At 58.3% G+C, this 23,057-nt stretch overlaps 3 protein-coding genes across 4 annotated transcripts; 2 read left to right on the top strand and 1 right to left on the bottom strand.

The window, feature by feature from the left end:
* Window positions 1-318: 318 nt before the first annotated feature.
* EEF2 (eukaryotic translation elongation factor 2) lies at window positions 319-8,782 on the top strand. 2 transcript variants are annotated; one of them, XM_064396327.1, is made up of 15 exons: window positions 319-448; window positions 1,054-1,268; window positions 1,926-2,107; window positions 2,191-2,402; window positions 3,038-3,216; window positions 3,492-3,597; window positions 3,858-3,971; window positions 4,119-4,257; window positions 4,881-5,076; window positions 5,207-5,465; window positions 5,686-5,793; window positions 5,873-6,226; window positions 7,098-7,280; window positions 7,356-7,488; window positions 8,133-8,782. In XM_064396327.1, the coding sequence occupies exons 1-15, from the start codon at window positions 446-448 to the stop codon at window positions 8,324-8,326; spliced, it is 2,577 nt and encodes an 858-aa protein (XP_064252397.1). In that variant the 5' UTR covers window positions 319-445; the 3' UTR covers window positions 8,327-8,782. The 2 variants fall into 2 exon arrangements, with proteins under 2 accessions (XP_064252397.1, XP_064252398.1); XM_064396328.1 differs by lacking the exons at window positions 7,098-7,280; window positions 7,356-7,488; window positions 8,133-8,782 and adding an exon at window positions 6,894-7,061.
* Window positions 8,783-9,084: 302 nt separating this feature from the next.
* Window positions 9,085-17,503, top strand: DAPK3 (death associated protein kinase 3). The gene is made up of 9 exons (XM_064396344.1): window positions 9,085-9,240; window positions 10,391-10,535; window positions 11,738-12,098; window positions 12,449-12,578; window positions 12,731-12,779; window positions 12,902-12,928; window positions 13,028-13,180; window positions 13,604-13,649; window positions 13,790-17,503. The coding sequence occupies exons 1-9, from the start codon at window positions 9,174-9,176 to the stop codon at window positions 14,330-14,332; spliced, it is 1,521 nt and encodes a 506-aa protein (XP_064252414.1). The 5' UTR covers window positions 9,085-9,173; the 3' UTR covers window positions 14,333-17,503.
* NMRK2 (nicotinamide riboside kinase 2) lies at window positions 16,712-23,037 on the bottom strand. Its single transcript, XM_064396346.1, has 8 exons — window positions 22,829-23,037; window positions 20,801-20,891; window positions 19,625-19,673; window positions 19,249-19,420; window positions 18,329-18,400; window positions 17,720-17,826; window positions 17,226-17,311; window positions 16,712-17,140 (listed from the first exon to the last, which is right to left on the bottom strand). The coding sequence occupies exons 1-7, from the start codon at window positions 23,020-23,022 to the stop codon at window positions 17,229-17,231; spliced, it is 768 nt and encodes a 255-aa protein (XP_064252416.1). The 5' UTR covers window positions 23,023-23,037; the 3' UTR covers window positions 16,712-17,140; window positions 17,226-17,228.
* Between the last annotated feature and the right edge of the window lie 20 nt (window positions 23,038-23,057).

Below are 23,057 nucleotides of genomic sequence, written 5' to 3'. Positions count from 1 at the left end.
GGCCGAGCCCCCGTGCTCGGCTGCCGCTCGGTGATACCGCTCCGAGTTCGGCCTCGCCGACCCCGGTGCAGCGGGTCGGTTCTTACACCGGCAGCAGGAGGGGTGGGCTTTCAACCCGCCGCAGCCCGGGCGGGGCGGGGCTGTCGCTGCCGGTCGCTGTTCCCCCGGTGTGGCCTCGCTGCAGCCCCGGTGCGGCCGCGGTGACACCCACGTGGTGCCGGCGAGGCGGAACAGCCTCCCGACCATAGAGTCCGCGGGATAGAGCGGCGCGGCCGCGCACGCGCTCTGCGCAGGCCCCGCCCCTCGGCGACGCCGCCCTATAAGAGGGCGCCGGCTGACGTCAGCGCTCTCTTCCGCCCGCTCTGCGCTCGCCAGCGAGACAGGGCCGAGCCGCCGCCATTGCCGTGACCCCCCCGCCCCGCAGCATCCGCCGCCATCCGCCACCATGGTGAGCCCCCGCCGCCCGCCGCCGCTCCCGGCGGGACGAGCGCCCACCGCGCTTCCCCTATCGCCGGGGATGGCGGCTCCGCGAGCGCCGCGGGTCGCACGGCGGCGGCTGCGGCCTGTGCCGCCGGGCTGGGCCGCGGCTGCGGGCAGAGGGTGGGGCGGCGAGAGGGGGCCGGTCCGGGCGGCCGTGACAGCCCCGGAGCCGGCAGGAGCCGCCGGTGCCGGGGCTGCCGTTGCCCCCGGGCTCGGGAGCGGCCGCGCTGATGTGGCAGCGCGGTGGCGGCGCCGGGGACGGGGCGCTGCGGTGCCGCTCGTGCCTTATGTAACGCTGCGGTCCGGGCTGGCAGCGGCACCGGTACCGGCCCGGGCTCGGCTTTGGGGGCGTTTTGCGCCCTGCACCCGCTGACACCGCGGCTTGAGGGACGCGGGGCAGGGAGGGGTCGGTGCTGCAGCCCCGCTGCGGTGCCCTGGCTGCGGGTTGTGTTGTCACCCGCGCAGAGGTGGTGCCACCCTGACCATGGCAGCTACTTATGGGAGCTTCGGCTTCCTTGGAGTCACCCGAGCCGGTTTCGTACGCGCTGAGTCCCCCTTGTCCCTTCCCTCAAGGTGAACTTCACAGTAGACCAGATACGGGCCATCATGGACAAAAAGGCCAACATCAGGAACATGTCCGTGATCGCCCACGTGGACCACGGCAAGTCCACGCTGACGGATTCCCTGGTGTGCAAGGCCGGCATCATTGCCTCGGCGCGGGCCGGTGAGACGCGCTTCACCGACACCCGCAAGGACGAGCAGGAGCGGTGCATCACCATCAAATCCACGTGAGTGCCCTCCCTCGGGCTGCTGCTGCTCCCCGCGCTCCTCCAGGAGCTGGAAGGAAATGGTGTCGGGCTTTGGTCGAGTCCAGAAGTTCATCTCGTGCTCTTGAGGGTCTTGAATGGTGGAGCAAGTGTTGGTTGGCTTGTGCTCAGTTGTTGAGCAGAGCTTCATCCTCCCAGCTGAGCACCAGGAGTGTTGGGTGTCCCGTGGATGTGGTGTGGAGACTCCTGGGAGCATCTCTGGGGATGTTCCTGGTGGCTGTGCTGCCACAGGGAGTGTGAGGACTCTGAAGGGCTTGAAAAGGGGTGGAGAACATGGTTTGGATGGGTAGGAAAAGCTTAAATCCATGATTTGGGGATGGAGCCCTTTATGGGTGCAGGGAGTTGGAGGAAGTTCACATGGAGGTTGGCACTCTGGAGGGTGTTGTGGTTTAGGAAGGACAGGTTGTAGCTGTGCTGCTGTTATCTCACACGCTGACCTCCGTGGAGCACACTTGAGGAAATCCTGGAGCCCAGCATTTAGGTTGGAAAGATCTCCAAGGTCACCAGCTCCAACCCAGAGCAGAACACTGGCTGCCACCTCCAGTGGTGGCAAAACATTCCTAAACTTTGGAGAAGAATAACACAGATCATCATTTTAATAGCCTCTCTTTCTTTCAGAGCCATTTCTCTGTTTTATGAGCTCTCTGAGAATGACTTGGCCTTCATCAAGCAGAGCAAGGATGGTTCTGGATTCTTGATCAACCTCATTGACTCCCCTGGGCACGTGGACTTCTCCTCCGAGGTCACTGCAGCTCTGCGCGTCACTGACGGTGCCCTGGTGGTCGTGGACTGTGTCTCTGGTGAGGTTTTCTGCAGCTGGAGGGCATTTTGGGGGGTTTGGAGGTGGGGACAGCTCATGCCTGACTGCTGGAGTGTTTGGCAGGGGTGTGTGTGCAGACAGAGACCGTGCTGCGCCAGGCCATCGCCGAGAGGATCAAGCCCGTGCTGATGATGAACAAGATGGACCGAGCGCTGCTGGAGCTGCAGCTGGAGCCAGAGGAGCTGTACCAGACCTTCCAGCGCATCGTGGAGAACGTCAACGTCATCATCTCCACCTACGGGGAGGGAGAGAGCGGCCCCATGGGCAACATCATGGTGAGGGAGGCTCTGGGTGCTGGGGTGGAGCTCCCTCCTCACGGAGAATTCCCCGTGCCAGGGGGAGCTTGAGGGTGCCTGAACTCCCAGGATTGGGGCTCTTGCTGGCTCCCCTCCCAAATTTCCTGTTCAAGGCCTGAGCAAATAAAGGCTGGGATTGTTGCCCAGAGCAGCCGTGGCTGCCCAGTCCCTGGAAGTGTCCAAGGCCAGGCTGGATGGGGCTTGGAGCAGCCTGGGATCATGGAAGGTGTTCCTGCCCATGGCACGGGTGGAATGGGATAGTCTTTAGCGTGTCCTTCCCACCTGCTCTGCTGCTGGCTTCCTGGGAAGGGAGCAGGGCTGTGGGTGTCAGCTTCTGAGGAGAAGCTGGAGCTGTCCATGCCTTCCTGATCCTCCTGGGGAGGATGGCAGCTCTACCTGCACGAGAACCTGAGCACACACCTGCTGGGAGTGGAGAAAAACCAACCCAGTTCTGTGCTGCAAACCTAAAATGGTGCCTGTCCTACACCTCAGAGGTCAGTGGGACAGAATATTTACACTCTCAGTGTCCTGAAGGCCCATTTTGTACTGGGGTGTTCTGGGATGGGGTGGGCTGAGGGCTGCTCCCCTGACCCAGCTCTGCTCTTCCCTCTCAGATTGACCCGGTGCTCGGGACCGTGGGCTTTGGCTCGGGCCTGCACGGCTGGGCCTTCACCCTGAAGCAGTTTGCTGAGATGTACGTGGCAAAGTTTGCTGCCAAGGGAGATGCCCAGCTCAGCCCAGCCGAGCGTGCCAAGAAGGTCGAGGACATGATGAAGAAGCTGTGGGGAGACAGGTGAGGAGGGAATGGTGGCGAGTGGAATTCCAGATCAGCTCTGCACGGCTGCAGCCTGACACTGCAGAGGATGGGTAAAGGGGGGAGGGCGTGGTTGTGCCTGGTTTAACAGGAGTTAATTATATTTTGGTGAGTGCTGGAAAGCTGAAAGAGAGGGAAGACAGGAAATGGCTCTTCCTCAGCAGCCCTTGGCTCTGCCCTGAGCAGGCAGAACCAGCTGTGTGTCTGTAGCTGACCTGGGCGTGGACATTTGTCTGATTTCCTTCTCTCTGCAGATACTTTGACCCTGCTACTGGCAAGTTCAGCAAATCTGCCACCAGCCCTGATGGAAAGAAACTGCCCAGGACCTTCTGCCAGCTCATCCTTGACCCCATCTTCAAGGTGAGTTCCTCAGGGTTGCTCCTTGGCCGGCACCTCCCGCTCTGCGCTTCCGTTCCGTGCGTGATGATGGAAAATTTCTTCACTTTGACCTGACTCGTTTGATTGAAGAAATTGAGCTGTCTGACACACCTGGGGCACATGGGCTGTGTCTCTGGGGGGAGGCTGGGTGCTGAGGAGGAGCAGGAATCCTCTGCAGGTGCAGTGGTGCAGCTGCTCCAATCTGGGTCACGGCAGTGCTCCAATGGCTGCTCCTGTCGCAGGTTTTCGATGCAATCATGAACTTCAAGAAAGAAGAGGCTGCTAAACTGATTGAGAAACTGGACATCAAGCTGGACAGTGAGGACAAGGACAAGGAAGGCAAACCCCTGCTGAAGGTGAGGCTGCTCTGAGTCCTCTGGGGAGCAGCTGAGCAGTTGTGCTGCTCCAGCTGTATAAACACCATCCTGGTGGGGAGGTGGGGCAAGAGGGGGAGGTGAGCCCCGGTTGTGAACACTCTGACTGGGTCCTGCTGCTCTGCCCAGGCCGTGATGAGGCGGTGGCTGCCAGCTGGAGATGCCCTGCTGCAGATGATCACCATCCACCTGCCTTCCCCCGTCACAGCCCAGAAGTACCGCTGCGAGCTGCTCTACGAGGGCCCCCCTGACGATGAGGCTGCCATAGGTAGGAGGAGCTGCTGCTTTGCTGCCAGGCCTCAGCTGCAGCACGCCTGTAACCAGTTTGTTCTCCATGGGCACGGCCCAGGAGTGCCTGGAATTGAGTTTGTAGCTTTTCTAGCATGGATCAAACAGGTTCAGTGGCTCACAGCTTGGTGCTGGAGCACTGAGCTGACTGAGTAATCTCAGAGTAGGCAGAGGGTCCATCTGAGCCTGGATTTGTTGAAGACGTTTCTTGGTGATGTCATCTTCTGTGGAATCTCAGGATAGATTGAGTTGGAAGAGATCTTGAAAGTCAGCCCCATCTCCTGCCATGGCAGGGACACCTCCCACTGTCCCAGGCTCCTCCAAGCCCTGTCCAGCCTGGCCTTGGACACTTCCAGGGATCCAGGAGCAGCCCCAGCTCCTCTGGGCACCCTGTGCCAGAGCCTCACCTCCCAGGGAAGAATCCCTTCCCAATATCCCATCTATCCCTGCCCTCTGGTATTGGGAAGCCATTCTCCATTTCCTCTTGTCCAGACAAAAGCCCTTGGCTGGGACAGTGGGTGTAGGTCTTGGATTGGGGTTTTGGGCTGGGTGCCAGATACATCAGTACCTCTGGGCTAAGCTGGTCTCTCTCCCCCTTCCCAGGCATTAAGAACTGTGACCCCAAAGGCCCCCTGATGATGTACATCTCCAAAATGGTGCCAACCTCTGACAAGGGACGTTTCTACGCTTTTGGCCGTGTCTTCTCTGGTCTCGTCTCAACTGGCTTGAAAGTCAGAATCATGGGACCAAACTACACACCTGGCAAGAAGGAGGATCTGTACCTGAAGCCAATTCAAAGGTGTGTCCTGGCTGGTGTGTTGAGAAGTTCTGGAGCTGTCTCAGGTCTCTTCTTGTGTCTGAGGGCTGTCGAGGTGCTTGGCTGAGTTGGGATCTCCTCCCCAACCTCGCTAACCCAACTTTCCCTTCAGGACCATTCTCATGATGGGCCGCTACGTGGAGCCCATCGAGGACGTGCCTTGTGGAAACATCGTGGGGCTGGTGGGCGTGGACCAGTTCCTGGTGAAGACTGGAACCATCACCACCTTCGAGCACGCCCACAACATGAGGGTCATGAAGTTCAGCGTGAGCCCCGTGGTGCGCGTGGCCGTGGAGGCCAAGAACCCGGCCGACCTGCCCAAGCTGGTGGAGGGGCTGAAGCGCCTGGCCAAGTCTGACCCCATGGTGCAGGTGAGTGGGTGGTGCAGGAGTGGATCCAGGGATGCTGCCCCCAGTCCTGGGAAAGCATTGAGTGCTGGTCTCTGGCTTGGTGCTGTGACAGCACCAGGTCAGTGGGGAGAACATCTGGAAGAAGCTCTGTGTGTCAAACACAAAAAACACGTAGAGAGCTGCTGGTGTTTGTGGCTGTGGCTGGTTCTGAAGCTTCACCTGCTGTTCCTGGTGTTGCCAGTGCATCATCGAGGAGTCTGGGGAGCACATCATCGCTGGCGCTGGGGAGCTGCACCTGGAGATCTGCCTGAAGGACCTGGAGGAGGACCACGCCTGCATCCCCATTAAGGTAGAGAGGCCGCGTGCTGGCTGAGCTCGGGGTGGGCTTTGGCCAGCTCTGGTGCCTCACCCCCACCATGTCCCTGCAGAAATCAGATCCCGTGGTGTCCTACCGCGAGACGGTGAGCGAGGAGTCCAACGTGATGTGCCTTTCCAAGTCCCCCAACAAACACAACCGGCTGTACATGAAGGCGCGGCCCTTCCCCGACGGCCTGGCCGAGGACATCGACAAGGGCGAGGTGTCGGCCCGGCAGGAGCTGAAGCAGAGGGCACGCTACCTGGCCGAGAAGTACGAGTGGGACGTCACCGAGGCCAGGAAGATCTGGTGCTTCGGGCCCGATGGCACCGGCCCCAACATCCTCACTGACATCACCAAGGGAGTGCAGTACCTCAACGAGATCAAGGACAGCGTGGTGGCCGGCTTCCAGTGGGCCACCAAGGAGGTGAGGGCTGGTGTCTTGCTCTGGGTGGCATCCTTATATTTTTTTATGCTTCTCGTGGAGCAAAATGTAATATCTGGGCAGTCCAGTGAATAACACAGCTGGCTTCAGGAGGAAAGGTGCTCTGAGGGTCTTGACAGGGATCTGGCCTTATCTGGCAATTATTTTCAGGATTAGACAGGGGAGGACTGCAGGGTAAGTTGACAGACTGGGAACAGCAACAGGAAGGATCCATTTTCCTGTATACCTTTCACTTTGAGGGAGATTCCAAGCCAGCAACTTTGGTGACATTACTGAAACCAAAAAAACCCCATTTCCCTTGGCCAAGTACTTGGGTTTCAGCACCATAAATGTGTGACAGCTCTTGTGGCTTGAACCTCAGAGCTGAGAATGCTGCAGTGGCGACACAGGGCTGGGAGCTGCTGCTCCACAGACCCCTTAAGCTGGGAAAGACCTCCCAGACTCCAACCTTTGTAGGTTTAAAGCTTCATCCCTCAGCAAGGAGGTCGAGTGACTCTTGTGGGGGGCTTACTGCTCAAGGAGCCACTTCCACAGAGAGCAGCACCCTGTTGGGGGACACCCCGGGGTGGTGCCGTGACCCCTGGGGACACCCTGGGGTGGTGCCATGACCCCTGGGGACACCCTGGGGTGGTGCTGTGCCCCCTGGCAGGGCGTGCTGTGCAAGGGAGCAGCACCCCGTGTGGGGGACACCCCGGGGCAGTGCTGTGACCCCTGGAGACACCCCGGGGGTGCTGCTGTGACCCCTGGGGACACCCCGGGGTGCTGCTGTGACCCCTGGGGACACCCCGGGGCGGTGCTGTGACCCCTGGAAACCCCCCGGGGCGCTGCCATGACCCCGCTGTGCCCCTGGCAGGGCGTGCTGTGCGAGGAGAACATGCGCGCCGTGCGCTTCGACGTGCACGACGTGACCCTGCACGCCGACGCCATCCACCGCGGCGGCGGCCAGATCATCCCCACGGCGCGGCGCTGCCTCTACGCCTGCGTGCTCACCGCCCAGCCGCGCCTCATGGAGCCCATCTACCTGGTGGAGATCCAGGTGAGCAGCCCCTGCCGGCCCTCGGGGGAAGGGGGTGGCGGCTGGGCACGGTCCTGACCCCGTTGTGTCCTGCAGTGCCCGGAGCAGGTGGTGGGAGGCATCTACGGCGTGCTGAACAGGAAGCGTGGCCACGTCTTTGAGGAGACCCAGGTGGCCGGGACCCCCATGTTCGTGGTCAAGGCCTACCTGCCTGTCAACGAGTCCTTTGGTGAGTCCTGGAGCCATGCTGGGAGGGAGATGCTGGAGTTGAGCTGTTCACCCAGCGCTGAACGTGTCCCCAAGTGCCACATCCGCTCAGCTTTGAGAGCCCCCAAGGGCTGGGGACTCCAGCATGGCAGGGCTTGAGCATCCTTCTGGAGCTAGAAATCTCCAGCCCTCCCTTGGTACAGCTTAGGGGTGTCCCCTCTCCTACGAGAAGAGACAAAGGTTGCAGAGTGTTCTGGGGTGGAAGGGGCATTTTAAGGTCTTCCAGTGCCACCCCTGCCATGGGCAGGGGCACCTTCCACTGTCCCTGGCCTTGGACATTGCCAGGGATGCAGGGGCAGCCACAGCTGCTCTGGGAATTCCATCCCAGCCAGGAATTCCTTCCCAATATCCCATCTATCCCTGCCTGCTGTTGGTGTGAAGCCATTCCCTGTCTCCCCTCCCTCCATGTGTTTGTCCAAAGTTCCCTCTCCAGTTTCAGGCATTAAAAGGGTCTCTAAGTTCCCCCTGGAGCCTTTTTTCCATTCCCACCTCACACTGGTTGTGCTCTCAGGAATCTTTTGAGAGCTGCTCTGGGTTCCTCCATGGAAGCAAAATTAAACTACAGCCCCTGCTGCCCCACCTCACCTTTTGCCTTGTCCCTTGCAGGTTTCACAGCAGATTTGAGGTCCAACACGGGGGGCCAGGCCTTCCCCCAGTGTGTCTTTGACCACTGGCAGATCCTGCCCGGGGACCCCTTCGACAGTGCCAGCCGGCCGTGCCAGGTGGTGGCCGAGACCCGCAAGCGCAAAGGGCTGAAGGAGGGAATCCCTGCCCTCGACAACTTCCTGGACAAACTCTAATGACACTCATGGAACTCTGGGAGAGCAGGAAAAATTTAATTAATTAGCGTTATCACCCATACCGCCAGGGGCTAGACGCCTGTGACCACCATCTTGTTAATTAAATGGGTTTCATAGCGATTTTGAGAACTTCAAATGAGGAAAACAAAACAAAAAGAAAAAAAAAAAAGCCTTATAGGTTTCTGTGTTGCACATGACTCATCTTTGCCATTGTAACTAAAACATTTCCACTAGATCTGCCCAATTCTGTATTTATTTGACTCAAAAAAACCGAAAAAATACTGCTGCAGAAGGGCCTGGAGGGGAGTGGGGCGTGCTTAAAGAGGTCAAGGAAAACGGGGGGAAAGAGAGAGGGGGTTGAGGATGCCTTATCTGCAGCGTGACTGTCCGTCGTGCCCATCGCCGCCTGTAATAGTGCCACTGGAATTAATAAAATTGGATAAATGGTGACGAAAAGTGAAATTTTGGGGTGTTTTTAAGGGTGAGGGTGGCGCCGCCTGGTGGCGGTGAAGAGGTGGTGCCACCTTTGGCCCCGCCCACCCGCGAGCAGAGGGGCGGAGCCTCTGGGGGCGGTGCCTGTGTCGGGGGGTGGGCGGGGCTTGAGTGTAGGGGCCACAGGACCCCGGACACGAGCGCCGGCCCTTTTCTCTGGGAAACAAAACCCACCAAGGCCGGTTCCTGCTGTCAGTTTGCAGGAGGCGCTTGGCGCTGCCAAACCAGCCACAGCTGCCGGTGGTGGCTCTTTGGGTTTGCAGGGATCCTGCGGCGCTCGCAATGGCCGCCGGCAGCCGGCCAGGCGCAGGCTGCGTGCGGTGGGCGGGGCCTATTGCGGAGATGGGCGTGGTTAATGCCAGAGGGGGCGGGGTCTGCTGTGGTGGAATGTGGCGGCGGCGACGCGGGCGGCGGCGGCCCAGGTTGGGGAGCGGGGGCCGGGGCTAATGAGGGGTTTGTGAGGGGCGGTGTGGGGCCGGGAGGGCGGGCGAGCGGCTGTGGGGTGGCAGAGCGGTGATGGAGGGAGGCTGCGTGCGCTGGGGAGGGAGGGATGGCGCGGGGAGCGGCGTGGGGGGTTCGGGGCCTGTGGGGTGGGGTGGGGAAGGAAAGGGAGGAACGGGAGGGCCGTGGGTGTGGGACCTGTGGGGCCGGGAGGTGCTGTGGGTGTGGGACCTGTGGGGCGGGGAGGTGCTGTGGGCCGGGAAAGGGGTGGGGGTGTGGGGGCTGTGGGATAGGGAGCGGCAGTGGGGATCGGGGGGGGCTGGAAAAGGAGGGGTTGGGATTAGGATGGGGAGGGATTGGGGGGGCTGTGGGTGTGAGAGGGGCTCGGGGGAATTGGGGTGGGGAGGGGCAGGAAGGGGATGTGCAGGGACGGGGAGCAGAGTGGGTGTGGGGCTGTGGGGGATTGGGGGGCTGTGAGGGATTGAGGGGGGCTGTGGGGCTGGAAGGGGATGTGCAGGGGTTGGATGTGAGGCTGTGGGGGATTGAGGGGGCTGTGGGGGGTTTGGAGGGGGCTGTGGGGCTGGAAGGGGATGTGCAGGAGTGGGGTGTGGGGCTGTGGAGGATTTGGAGGGGGCTGTGAGGGATTTGGAGGGGGCTGTGGGGGGTTTGGAGGGGGCTGTGTGGCTGGAAGGGAATGTGCAGGGGTTGGATGTGAGGCTGTGGGGGATTGAGGGGGCTGTGGGGGGTTTGGAGGGGGCTGTGTGGCTGGAAGGGAATGTGCAGGGGTTGGGTGTGGGGGCTGTGGGGGATTGAGGGGGCTGTGGGGGGTTTGGAGGGGGCTGTGGGGCAGGGAGGGTCCGTGGAGGGTTGGGATGGAAGGGGAAGTGGGCCAGGAAAGGGATGAGGAGGATTGGTGGGTGGACAGCGGGTGTGGGGCCTGCGGAGCAGGGAGGGGCTGTGCCCCCTTCCCTTCCCTTCCCTTCTCTCTCCCCTGGGTTTTGGGGTGTGGTGAGACCGGGGGGCATCCCCGGCCCCCAGCCGGGGGCTGTGCGTCCCCCGGGGACTCGGGGTGCCTGCTCTGGGTGCCGGTGTGAGCTCCCGGGACACAGCCCCCCCTTCCCGGTGCCGCAGGTGCTGATCCCCGGCTGCTCCCCGCTCCTGACACCCAGCGCTGGCAGCGGCGGGGCGGCTCCCGCTGCAGCGGCCCCGCAGCCATGTCCACCTTCCGCCAGGAGAGCGTGGAGGACTTCTATGAGATGGGGGAGGAGCTGGGCAGGTGAGGGACGACATCCCGCTGCCTTCAGGGGGGGCTGCCAGGCTGCACCCCCTGCCAGGAGCTTCACTGGACCCGCTGCTGCATCCCCGTGCTGTCCCTGTGCCCCTCTGTGGGCAGCGGGGCCGGGGCAGTGCAGGGCCAGGCACCTCTGGCAGATGGAGATTTTTTAAAAAGAGTTAATTAGCGTTGTTCCCGGCGGAGCTCCCGTCCGGGGCTGGCGGCTTCCGGCCCTCCGCGGTGCCTGCGCCTGGCCCGGCGCCTGGGGGAGGATCCAGGGTGACTCAGAGCCCGCAGATGGGATTTAACCAGCCGGGATGCGGAGGCGGCGCTGGGGGAGCTGCCTCGGGATCCTCCGGCGCCGGGAGGAGCCTCGGGATCCTCCAGCCAGCCCCACGCCGAGGCTCCTCCTCGGGCACTTGGGCAGCAAAAGCGTTTTGGGTCACTTAAGTGTTGTTTTTTTTTTTCAAAGCAGAGGAACTTCCAGGAGTTGCTCCAGGTTCTTTTGCCTCTCTGTGGCTGTGGTTGTTTGCGAGCCATGGGGAGGGATGTAGTGCCCGTGGCAGGACCCCCCTCTGCCCCCCAGGGCTGTGCATGTCCCTGGCCATGATCCAGGGCTGTGTAAAGGTGTAAAGGAGTCTCCCTGGCCATGATTCAGGGATGTATAAAGGATTCTCCCTGGCCATGATTCAGGGTGTATAAAGGTGTAAAGGAGGCTCAGGTCCAGGTGCAGTCGCTCTGATTTCAGGCCTTTCCCCTCCACCTGCCTTCTCCAGCAGGGCTTTAGGGTCTCCCACAACCACTGGGCTCTGGGATTTGCTCCTGGGGGCTCCTGGCTGGGAAGTGGGGGCTGATGGGGGCATCTCCCAGCCTGGGTGGTCACAGCAGCACCTGAACAGCGCGGGGAGGATCTGCAGCTGCCACATTCCGGGGGGGAATTCCCTTCCTCCTGGGAGGAAATCCCTTCCTCCCGGGAGGAAATCCTTTCCTCCTGGGAGTAATTCCTTTCCTCCTGAGAGTAATTCCTTTCCTCCTGGGAGGAATTCCCTTCCTCCTGGGAGGAAATCCCTGGTGCCAGGGTGTGCAAAGCCCGGGAGCGGGCGGCCATCCCCAGATCCCACTCGCGGCATTCCTGGGGGGCAAACCTGCATCCTGCCGGAGCTGCTCCCAGCCAGGACACCCTCTCCTCCTCCCTCACCCCTCAGCGGGCAGTTCGCCATCGTCAGGAAGTGCCGGGAGAGGAAGACGGGCCTGGAGTACGCGGCCAAGTTCATCAAGAAGCGGCGGCTGTCGTCCAGCCGCCGGGGCGTGAGCCGCGAGGAGATCGAGCGCGAGGTGGACATCCTGCGCGAGATCCAGCACCCCAACATCATCACCCTGCACGACATCTTCGAGAACAAGACCGACGTGGTGCTCATCCTGGAGCTGGTGTCCGGAGGGGAGCTCTTCGATTTCCTGGCCGAGAAGGAGTCCCTGACGGAGGAGGAGGCCACGCAGTTCCTCAAGCAGATCCTGGACGGGGTGCACTACCTGCACTCCAAGCGCATCGCCCACTTCGACTTGAAGGTGGGCTCTGGGGGCTGCAGAAACTCTGTGTTCAGCTCTGGGAGCAGGGGTGAGCCCCCAGGTGGGCTCTGGGGGCTGCAGAAACTCTGTGTTCAGCTCTGGGAGCAGGGATGAGCCCCCAGGTGGGCTCTGGGGGCTGCAGACACCCTGTGTTCAGCTCTGGGAGCAGGGATAAACTCCCAGGTGGGCTCTGGGAGCTGCAGACTCTCTGTGTTCAGCACTGGAAGTGGGGATAAACTCCCAGGTGGGGTCTAAATCAACGCTGAGGAGTGGGGGTCAGTGCACTCCTGCAGAGCAGTGGGGCTGGTGCTTGGGATCTCTCCAAATCCACTCATCCTGTCCCCCCACAGCCAGAGAACATCATGCTGCTGGACAAGAACGTGCCAAACCCTCGCATCAAACTCATCGACTTTGGGATCGCCCACAAGATCGAGGCTGGGAATGAGTTCAAGAATATCTTTGGGACCCCAGAGTTTGTAGGTGAGCATTCCTGGGGGCTCCTCGGGGTTCTCAAAGCTTTGGATTAATCCTGGAGAGACACCCAGCACTCGGGTGCTGCTGCCAGGCTGTGCCCATGGGGCCAGGCTTCCTTCCCCCACAATAAATCCATTTTCTCCCCTTTCCTCCTAAAGCCCCAGAAATTGTGAACTACGAGCCCCTGGGGCTGGAGGCTGACATGTGGTGAGTGATTCCCCTCCCAGGCCCCTTGCCATGGCTCCAGCAGCCAATTCCTCGTGCTGGTGCATCTCCCCTCGTGCCAAAAGCTCTGTGTGACTTCATCCTCCTCTCCCTCTCTCTTCCAGGAGCATCGGGGTCATCACCTACATCCTGTGAGTATAAGGCAGCTCTGGAGGGGACAGGGCTGCAGGATGAGCCCCCCACCTCGGCCTGGAGCCTTTTTGGGGTGCCCCAACCCAGTCTCTCCTCAGGCTGAGCGGAGCCTCCCCGTTCCTGGGGGAGACAAAGCAGGAGACACTGACCAACATCTCTGCTGTCAACTACGACTTCGATGAGGAGTATTTCAGCAACACCAGCGAGCTGGCCAAGGACTTCATCCGCCGCCTGCTCGTCAAGGACCCCAAGTGAGGGACAGGGGGAGAGCTGGGGGTTCCTCTGGGAGAGGGGACAGTCCCCCCTGCCCACCCTGCTGTGCACAGGAGAGGGGGACAGAATTCCCCCTCTCCTGCCTGCGCCAGGGTGGGGTGAATTCTGGGATCACCCCAAGGGTGCAGTAGCTCCACTGGGGTTTGGGAGGGTTTGAGCTGGGCCCCAAGGGCTCAGGGTTTGGGAAGGAGCAGTGGTGTCAGGAGGTTCCCACAGGATCCTCTGCCCGTGTTTCTCTTGAGGAGCTGGATACAGCTCCTGCCTGGGGGGCCCTGAGTGCAGTGAGTTTGCCCAGGCTCAGACCCCAAAGGCAATCACAGGATCCAAGCTGCTTTTGCAGGGCTTTAACAGGGAGAGAGGAGCAAAGCCTCTGCCCTGATGCCAGCCTTATGTGTTTGCAGGAAGCGAATGACCATCGCCCAGAGCCTGGAGCACCCTTGGATTAAGGTGAGAAGTTAAAGAATCGGCACTTTTTGGGTGCCTGACCCCCCGAGGCCGGCGCTCTGCTGCTCCCCCAGCCCTGTGGGGGCCGGTTTGCTGTCACTGCCTGTGGGTGGGTGCTGCAGCCACAACTGTCCCTGCCACAGGTGATCAAGAGGAGGAACGTCCGCAACGAGGACAGCTGCAAGAAGCCCGAGCGGCGCCGGCTGAAGACCACGCGCCTGAAGGAGTACACCATCAAATCCCACTCCAGCATGCCCCCCAACAACACCTACATCAACTTCGAGCGCTTCTCCAAGGTCATGGAGGAGGTGGCTGCGGCCGAGGAGAGCCTCCGAGAGCTGGAGAGGAACAAGAAGTCCTTCCAGGAGGACATCGAGGCGCTGCTGTCCATCTACGAGGAGAAGGAGTCGTGGTACAAAGAGGAGAACGAGAGCATCAGCCAGGACCTGCGGCAGATCCGGCAGGAGCTGCAGAAGACGGAGGCGCTGAAGAAGCAGGCGCAGGAGGAGGCCAGGAGCGTGGTGCAGGCTGCCAACGGGCTCAAGCGGCGCTACCGCAAGCTGGAGAACCACTACGAGGCCCTGGCCAAGCAGGTGGCCTCGGAGATGAAGTTTGTGCAGGAGCTGGTGTGGTCCATCGAGCGGGAGAAGCTGCAGAGCAGCGAGGGCGACGGCAGCATCCGCTAACCCGGCCGGCCCGGGGGCTCCGCTGCTGCCGGTGCCCTGCTCGCCCCCGGGCAGTGCCCCCAGCCTGCCCCTGTGCCTCCCTGGAGCCCCCACTCGGGGGGCTGGGGCTGTGCCACCCCGGGGCTCGGCTTCCCGCGTGCAGCTCCTGCCTGGCTCGTGTCCCCGCGCTCCCCGTCACCGCTGCCGTGCTCCGGGACGTTTGTCCCCCCCTGTCACCCGTGTCCCCGAGCTGCCCCTGTGCCCCCTGTGGGGGGTTGGTGGGCACAGCTCCCCTCTACACTGCAGCAGCAGCCACGCGTGGGCTGGGACCAAGGAGTGATCCCTGTGTGGCCTCACACTCTGCAGCCCCCCGGAGGCCCCTGCACCCCACACTGCCCCCGGGTGCTGCACCCCGTGTCCCCCTGGCCCAGCCCTGGCTCCCCCTTTTCCCAGAATAAAAGTTTCTGTCTAGTGGGGTGGCTGCCTCAGCTCCTGCCGTGGCGGGACAGGGCTTGGGAGGGAGATGAGGATGTGCCCCACTGTGCTCCTCTCCCAGAAGGATTTAATTTGCGTGGAAAAATGTTTTATTTTTCCTTATGAGACCCAGTGCTGGTGGATGAGCTCTCTGTGGGCATGGAGGGAGGTCAGGGGTGGTTTGTGGGGTGTTCCCAGGCTGGGGGAGCCCCCGGCTCCTCTTGCCTGAGATCCCTCACTGCTGGGGACAGGGGGAGCCAGGTCCCAAAGCGCCACATTCCAGAGAACACCAGAGCAGGGAGCACGTTTCCCCTGGGAGCACCGCGGGCTCTCCGACTGCCTGTGGCCCCCTGGAGCCAAGACCCAGCAGAATTTGATCCGGGGGAATCACCAGCCAAATGCCAGGGCATGGCAGGCGTGCCCCTGGCTGCCCAGGGCGGGTTCAGCTCCAGGCCCAGGGGATTTGCTCCGTTTGGGATTTATTTGTCACTCTTCTGTGGCTCCCTGGGGATCAGGGGGGCTGTGCCCCGTGTCCCTGTCCCTGCTGACGTTCCAGCAGGTGTAGGTTTCACCCCCATGCATGGGACACGTGTGGCTGTGAGAATTTGATCTGCCCTGGTGTTCCCTGCCAAGGGAGGTGGCGTGACTGGGGCTGTCCCAGTGTCCAGCACGGGCTCTGGCCACGTGAGGGGACACCTGGGGGCCCGGAGCCCTCAGGGTGCCCCATCCCAGCTCTGTGGGTGGATCTGGTGCAGCCCCAGCTCAGCTGGCACAGGCAGTGGGTGAAAGGATGTATGGAAATCCTATAGGCCCGGCTGTTCCCAAAGGTCACATAGTGAGAAACCTTTCCTGGATTCTCCTCCTGCCGAGGGTTTGGGTTTCACGCTCCCAAAAGGCTCTTGGAAGTCACTGGTCATTCACCCCAGCCTCAGAGCAGCAGGGGATCTCACGTGGATGCACGAAATGCCACCAAAGGAGCTCTAAAAAAGCAGAATTTGGGGTGTGATTGATGATTTCATGAGTCTCCTAATCCTGAAGCTGTAGGAACTCGTGTTGGGAGGAAGGGCTGTGCTGCCCGGGGGTTCCAGTGCTCTGAGGTCAGCAGGATGTTCTGCTCCAGCCCCTCTTGCCCGTGACAAGAGACACCAAAATGCCTTTTTTAGGCTCCCATTTCTGCTTCCCAGAGTTTGGCAGGAGGGGGGAGCCAGGGCTTTTCCCTTATAAGTCTTCCCAAACCCCAGAGGCTTCTGCACAGCTTCAACCAAGCCGTGCAGGCACAGGGAAACGCCAGGGCTGCACCCTGGGAGCTGCTGTTCCTGCCAGAGCTGGGCTGGGGGCAGTGCTCCCCAGGGTGACGGCTCACAGCAGGGTGGCCCTGCCATCAGAGAGGGCTGGGTGTCCCCAGAGCTCTTCCTGGCCATGGCATCCCTGCCCAGCACAACTGGGGAATCATCAGCACAAGGAGATGGATCTGGCTCCCCTCAGGCTGCTGCAAGCCCCCCCTCGGTGGGTTTTTGGGTGACTCCTCATTTACTAAAATTAAATTAATTAATTAAAAGCAGCTGCTTTTCCAGAGCAGTTTCTAATTCAGGCCCCAAAATCTTGGGATAGAACCCCCCCAGCCAAATTATTTCAGTGCCTGAGAGCTGCCAGTGCTCATGCCCAGGTTTTGGATGGGCAGCACTCAGGGATGGCACTGCTCTCAGGCTGAAATTTGGATGCAGTTTCAGCTTTAATGCCTGAAATGGTTCCTAAGGAAGCAGAGTTCTCATTTCTCATTCCCTGAGAAATCCCCCCAGTTCACCCCATGGATCTGAATTCACAAACTGAGCCTGTGGGAGCACCCAGAGCCAAGCAGTGCCACGTGGAGGGAGCTTCGAGGCCCCCCAGGGCTGCAGTTCCAAACACCCAGCACAAAGAGGCTGCTGTTGCTTTTGGATGAGCTTCATACCCATTTTTATTGCAATAAAGCTGAGTGATGGATTACATCAGGACCTCAGAAGGAGACTGAAGTGGATTTTTACTGAGTTGGTGATGTTACCAACAAGCCTTGCACAAAAAGCCTTTCTGTCTGCAGGAGCTCTCTGGTTTTCCCAGCACAGCTCTACTTGCTCTGCTATAAAAATGCTGTTTCCAGCTTCTCTGTAAGCCAGTGGAATATAAAATAATTAAAAAATAAACCCCACCGAGGCGATCCTGTCCACGTGGTGGGAATAAGTTATCCTCAGTTTTCAATTATATACAGAAGGGACTTGCCAAAGGGCAGTGGGAGAGGAGTTCACACCAATTCCCACTCCCACTCCCAAGTATTATTTACATCGCGCTGTACACGGATCTCTGGGATCCTCCCAGACCCTGGAAAGGAAAAAAGGTTAAAAGGATGAGCTCCAAGCTGTTGCCAGCACAATCCCTCTCCTTCCACCCTCTGGAGATTAGTTACCTATCAGCAATTTAGGAGCTTGTTGTGGATATCTTCAAAGACTTGGTTGTAGAGGTCGTCCCTGGACTTGAGGCCATCTAAATAAACTGGGAGAGAAAAGGGGGAGTCAGGCTGGGCTTCCCAGCACAATAAGATTTTGGGAGATTAGTTTTAAAGTATTTCATTTTTTATTGACCCAAAGGACAACTTGTTTTTCTATTGGAAAAACAGAACCATCCTGAAAATACAATGGCCTGTGAAATCCTTGTCCATTATAAATCCTTTCTTTTTATTTTGAACTTTTTTGTCCCCTCTGAGTCCTTAAGAGTACAAAGCAAAAGGGAATAAATTCTTAGCTCTAAAACTGCCAGTATTTATCCAAAGTAGGCCAGGATTACAACTTGGGAGTAAAAATATCACCCTGCATCATCACAGTGGAAGCTTCCCCGAATGAAATCACCCAATTCCTGAAATTCCAAGGCTGCAGGATTTGTGCTTGGGGAAGGAAGACTCACCCACATCCACGCCAGAATCCTCCATCTCCTTCCTGTGCTTGAGGTACATGGGCCAGACGTGGCCGTCGAAGAGGCCGGGGGGGTCGGGCACGGTGTAATTCCGGGTACTGCAGTAACAGCATGGACAAGGAATGTCAGGGGCTGAGGTTCAGGCTGGGTGTTGGGAAGGAAATTCTCATGGAAAGGATTGTGAAGGATCAGCACAGGCTGCCCAGGGCAGTGGTGGATCCCCATGGCTGTGTTTGGAAGGGGTGGATGTGGCACTGGGGACGTGGTCAGGGCTGAAGGGTTCATGGCTGGACTCCATCTCAGAGATCTTCTCCAACCCCAGCCTGTCATTCCAAGCTGACCACACCAAACCCTCTTCCTCCCCTTCTGGTCAAATTCCCCACTCTAATCCAACTCATCCCAGACCCTGTGAATGTCCATCCCTGGCAGAGCCCACGGCCAGGGGTGTGGAAGGCGTCCCTGCCATGGCAGGGCTGGGATGAGATGACCTTTAAGGACCTTTAAGGTCCTTCCAGCCCCAAGCCCTCCATGGTTCCATGACTAAGAGCAGTGTGAAGGACAGGAGGGAAGGACTGGAGGCACAGCCAGGAATGTTCTCACCTCCTCCTCCTCTTGCACTCGTGGTAGGGCACTGCCAGGTAGTAGCGAAGGTCAAAGAGCTCGATCAGAGGTCTGGGGAGGGGACAAGGACACAACGTGGAGATGTCACTTTTAATGACAGCAAAAAGCATGAAATCACCCCAGACACCACAGAAATCTCTCTGCCTCTATGGGATTTGTGTCTGTTGAAGACAACCCACGGGTAAGTGCTTCCCTCACGGGTTTGTTAACTCAAAACCAGGGAAAGCTTTATTCAGAAGGTCAGAATGGCCCAAGCAGGGATTGTCCCACCCAAAACCTGCCACTGCTCCTGAGGGGGATCAGAGGGGATCCTGTGGAGGATCAGGCACTGGGCTGGGAGCCCTGGCTCTTTCTAGAGCATTCCAAAATCAGTTTGCAGCAAAATCTGGGGCAGGGCAACTCCTCAGCTCAGGTTCGTGGAAGTCCCCAAGGCCAGGCTGGATGGGCTTTAGGGTCCCTTCCAAACCACTCTGGGATTCCATGGTCCTCCACAAAAACCCAGGAGTTTCTCTGCCACAGCTTGCTCCTCTCACTAAGCTCAGTGCTAAGCAAGCACGGGAGAGAACTGTTCCTCAATTCCAGGAGAGATTCCAGGCAGTGAATGGATTATTGCTTTCTCACCAAGGAGGGGAGATGAGGGGAAGCCTGCACCCCTCTGCCAGCAAAAATCCTGCTCTGAAACTCCCCTGGAGTGCAAGGCTGGGCCCTAAATCAGAACCTTAAATTCACCTCACTTCTACATTTAGGAGTTAATTTTACATTTTCCAGCAGGAAACTCTCCGGGGTGAGAATTCACAGCAAGGCAGGAAGGGGAAATTAGTAAAAAGGAGATTTTAGCTCTGGCACGAGGGATTTAAGGATCTTCCCTGGCAAACCATGAAGAGTTCTCCAAACCTTACTTGTAATTATAAAGCAGGAAGCCTTCAATGACCAATATATGGATATCTTGGGAGGCTGGCTCTCTAGAGCCAGGTGTGACGTTCACCCCGTGCGAACGGGCAAACTTCACTGGGTTCTCAATCCAGGCCCGCACTGTGCTCACCATTGCCTCCATATCCAGGGAATCCAACACTAGTCAGGAGAAAGGGGGTGGGTGGGAAAAAGGGACACCATCAACCACCAGCAAACACCACGGGCTCCAAAGTGTAAAATAGATCGAGCTTGGTAAAGTTACGATTACGGAAATTTACTGTTAAAGCTTTTAATAACGAAAAAAAGAAATACTTAGGAAAAAGAATATACATTACTGCATCCTATAGGGAACACTGCTCTTACCATCCCATTGCTTAAAGCCGTCTTCCCCGACTTCTATTTGATCTTGTGGCTGAAATATAGTGAGCAATAAAACATTGCTGCAACCTCAGCGGGATCAGTTCCCTCCGATGCCGCCAGCGCCTGGCCACCACTGCACCACGCTCCACCCCTGGGCACTGCACCAGCCCCGCCTGGGCTGCAGGACCTTCACTCTCCCGGCCTGCCCCAGCCCCAGCAGCTCTGGGAAGCTCCCTTGGCTCACTCAAACCGCTCTGGATAAAGGTTTTTATGTTAATCACTCGATAAGTTGGTTGTTAGTTGGTGAAATGCTACAGGGTGTGGTTTGTAAATTGACATATAGGGGTTTTAAAGTGTGGATGCAGTCAAATAAGTGCTAGAATGTGGGTTTTTTATATAATAGGTATTTGAACTCCTCTAATAAAAATGCAGGTGGGTATAGCAGCACTTTGGTTGCTCAGTTACTGCTTTCCTCATGTGGGCATTCACTCAAAAGAGAAGTCACAGATTTTTATGGACAATCAAACAATGCCTCCCCAAGGGCTCCTAAGTGATCAAAGACTGAGCACACCATGCTGGGGCTGGAGCACTTCATGTTCTGGGGATGACCCCCAACTGCTCCAGGTCCATTCCTGCATCTCTTGGACTTCCACGTGTGGTGGGGCCCAGGGATATCATCATTCCCATGAGATGTGCAGGGTTTAGGAACACTGCACTCCCAGGCAGAAGGCACTGAAAGTGTTCTGCATTCATCTCTGCAATATTTTAACTGGGTTCTCATACAGATCTATCTGTAAAGTTCCCCCATAAAACCCCCCTTCCATATTTAAGCCAGCATAGAGGTGCTTAAATCCCAAAGCATCATTTAGCAGTCTCATTCTTAATTTAATAAAATAACGTGGGAAATCCCAATATGGAGAAAATCATTCATGCAGAGCAGAGTAAATAACCTCTGCCTGAAATCAGTACTAAATTTAAATCTGTTGTTAACACTTAAAGGCTCCTGTGGCATTTGTAAAGGTCAGGAACTTCCCACCTGCCCAGTCATTTAAAAATCAAATACATATATATATATATATATAAAAAGCCCCACAAACCCATAAAGCTTGTGGCTCCTAAGCTGCCAAAACTGCATTGCCCTGCATGTACAATGAACACTGCAAGGAAGAGGAGACTCACCTTGAAGAAATCATCCTGATGGACCACGCAGCAGTTGGGGAGCGCCTTGACGAGCCTGTTGGTCAGGGTGGTTTTGCCACCATTGGTGACCCTGCACGGAGCGGGGCGAGACAAAGGGGTGGAAAAATCGCATCAGAACCGGTCTGGGAGCCACGGGGAGCGGGGCAGGACAGACACCGCGGAGGGAGCCGAGCCCTGAGGGAGCCGAGCCCTGAGGGAGCCGAGCCCTGAGGGGACCCGGGCACGGACCCTGAGGGATCCGAACCCGGTAGCGGGAGCCCCTGAGGGAACCCCGACATTGACCCTGAGGGATCCGAGCTCCTCAGGGGACCCCGACATTGACCCTGAGGGATCCGAGCCCCTGAGGGGACCCCGACATTGACCCTGAGGGAACCCCGACATTGACCCTGAGGGATCGGAGCCCCTGAGGGGACCCCGACATTGACCCTGAGGGAGCCGAGGTCCTCAGGGGACCCCGACATTGACCCTGAGGGGACCCGAGCCCCTGAGGGGACCCCGACATTGACCCTGAGGGACCCGAGCCCCTGAGGGAACACCGACATTGACCCTGAGGGACCCGACCCCGCCCGCGCCCCCCCCCGTTTGAATTTCCCGCCCCTTCCAGCGCCGCTCTCCGATTGGCTGCGACCACACCCCAGCCCCGCCTTCTCCCCGGCTGGCGATTGGCTGTCACCGCCCCCCCCTCCCGGCTCCGCCCCTCTTCCAGCGCCCCGCGCGCGCGCTTCGGCAGGCGCGTAACGGCCCGCGCCGATTCCCGCGCGCGCGCAACGGCGGCGCTGAGGGGAGCGCGCGCGCGCGCGCGGGGCCGCCATGGCCGGTCCCTCACAGCCCGGGCGCCTGAGGGGAGCGGGGCCGCCATGGCCGGTCCCTCACAGCCCGGGATCCCTGAGGGGGAGCGGGGCCGCCATGGCCGGTCCCTCACAGCCCGGGCTCCTGAGGGAGCGAGGGGCAGCCATGGCCGGTCCCTCACAGCGGCGGGGCTGCCATGGCCGGTCCCTCACAGCCCGGGCTCCTGAGGGGAGCGGGGCCGCCATGGCCGGTCCCTCACGGCCCGGGATCCTGAGGGAGCGAGGGGCAGCCATGGCCGGTCCCTCACAGCCCGGGCTCCCTGAGGGGAGCGGGGCCGCCATGGCCGGTCCCTCACAGCCCCGGCCCCGCTGCTCAAGATGGAGCGGCCGAGGTGCCCTCACTCCCTCATACGCCCCACAACCTGTTCAGTGTAAAAGCCCTGAATAACTTAACTCTTCCTCCTTTTTATTTTAAATCCCGTGGCTGTACAAATCCCTCGGTCGCATATTGTTAATACATTATCATTCTAATAACTCATATTACCCTTCACCGTTCTATTTCTGGAACTCTCCCGTTGCACTCTCATCCCGTCCCAGCACGAGCACAACTTAAATCCTGCTTTTTAAAATTAAAAGTAATGCCCTTTATACACCAGCACTCCATTTTAATAGAAACGGGATTTTCCCGCTCTTCGTTTTTCAGAGAAAACTTTAAAATCATTTTCTTGGTCTATCTGGCCTCTAAATTTACTTGAGAGAGTGTTTTTTGCCATCTCAGCATCCCTCCTCTTAAAACTATAAAAGGATATAAATCTGTGGATAAAAGTATCTCTACAAATATATAAACGTGTAAATATAGAATTTGCGTATATAAATATGTATATAACACAAATAAGTATATAAAATGTAAAATGTACATAGATAAGTCTGTATGAAAGGATGTGCTGCCCTGCAAAACTCCGTTGAAGCAGCATCCACCCTTTAAATCCTATTAAAGATATAAAAGGATATATCAAGTAAAAGGACATCTAAAAGTATATATTAAGATATATATTAAAGAATATATAAAAGTGGATGTCACCCTGCGTATTTAAGCATCACGAATTAACACCCATCAAGTTGCATCATCTCGCAAATCCTATATCCCGAATATTATTTTATAACCATATAAACCAGGAAAAAACCCCATAAAATAAGCCAGATTTTAGCAGGGACTTACCCTCCGATGCCTATAATATATTTCATTTTGCCGAGTCGCCTCTTGAGCCGGAATGTGGCGAGGGAGGGGTGACAAAAAAACAACAAAAAACCCCAAAAAAAAACCCAAAAAAAAGCACTTTGAGCGGAACAAAAACCCCGCTGTCCCTGTTCCCTTTCTCCCCTGGCTCTGCTCTGCCTCCCCGAGCCTTTCATTGAGGAAAAGGCGCTTTTGGGGCGGATTTATAGGG

Source organism: Passer domesticus, chromosome 21, assembly GCF_036417665.1.
Source record: "Passer domesticus isolate bPasDom1 chromosome 21, bPasDom1.hap1, whole genome shotgun sequence".
In the NCBI taxonomy this organism is placed as follows: domain Eukaryota; kingdom Metazoa; phylum Chordata; class Aves; order Passeriformes; family Passeridae; genus Passer; species Passer domesticus.
This window is presented reverse-complemented; position numbering and strand designations above follow the sequence as displayed.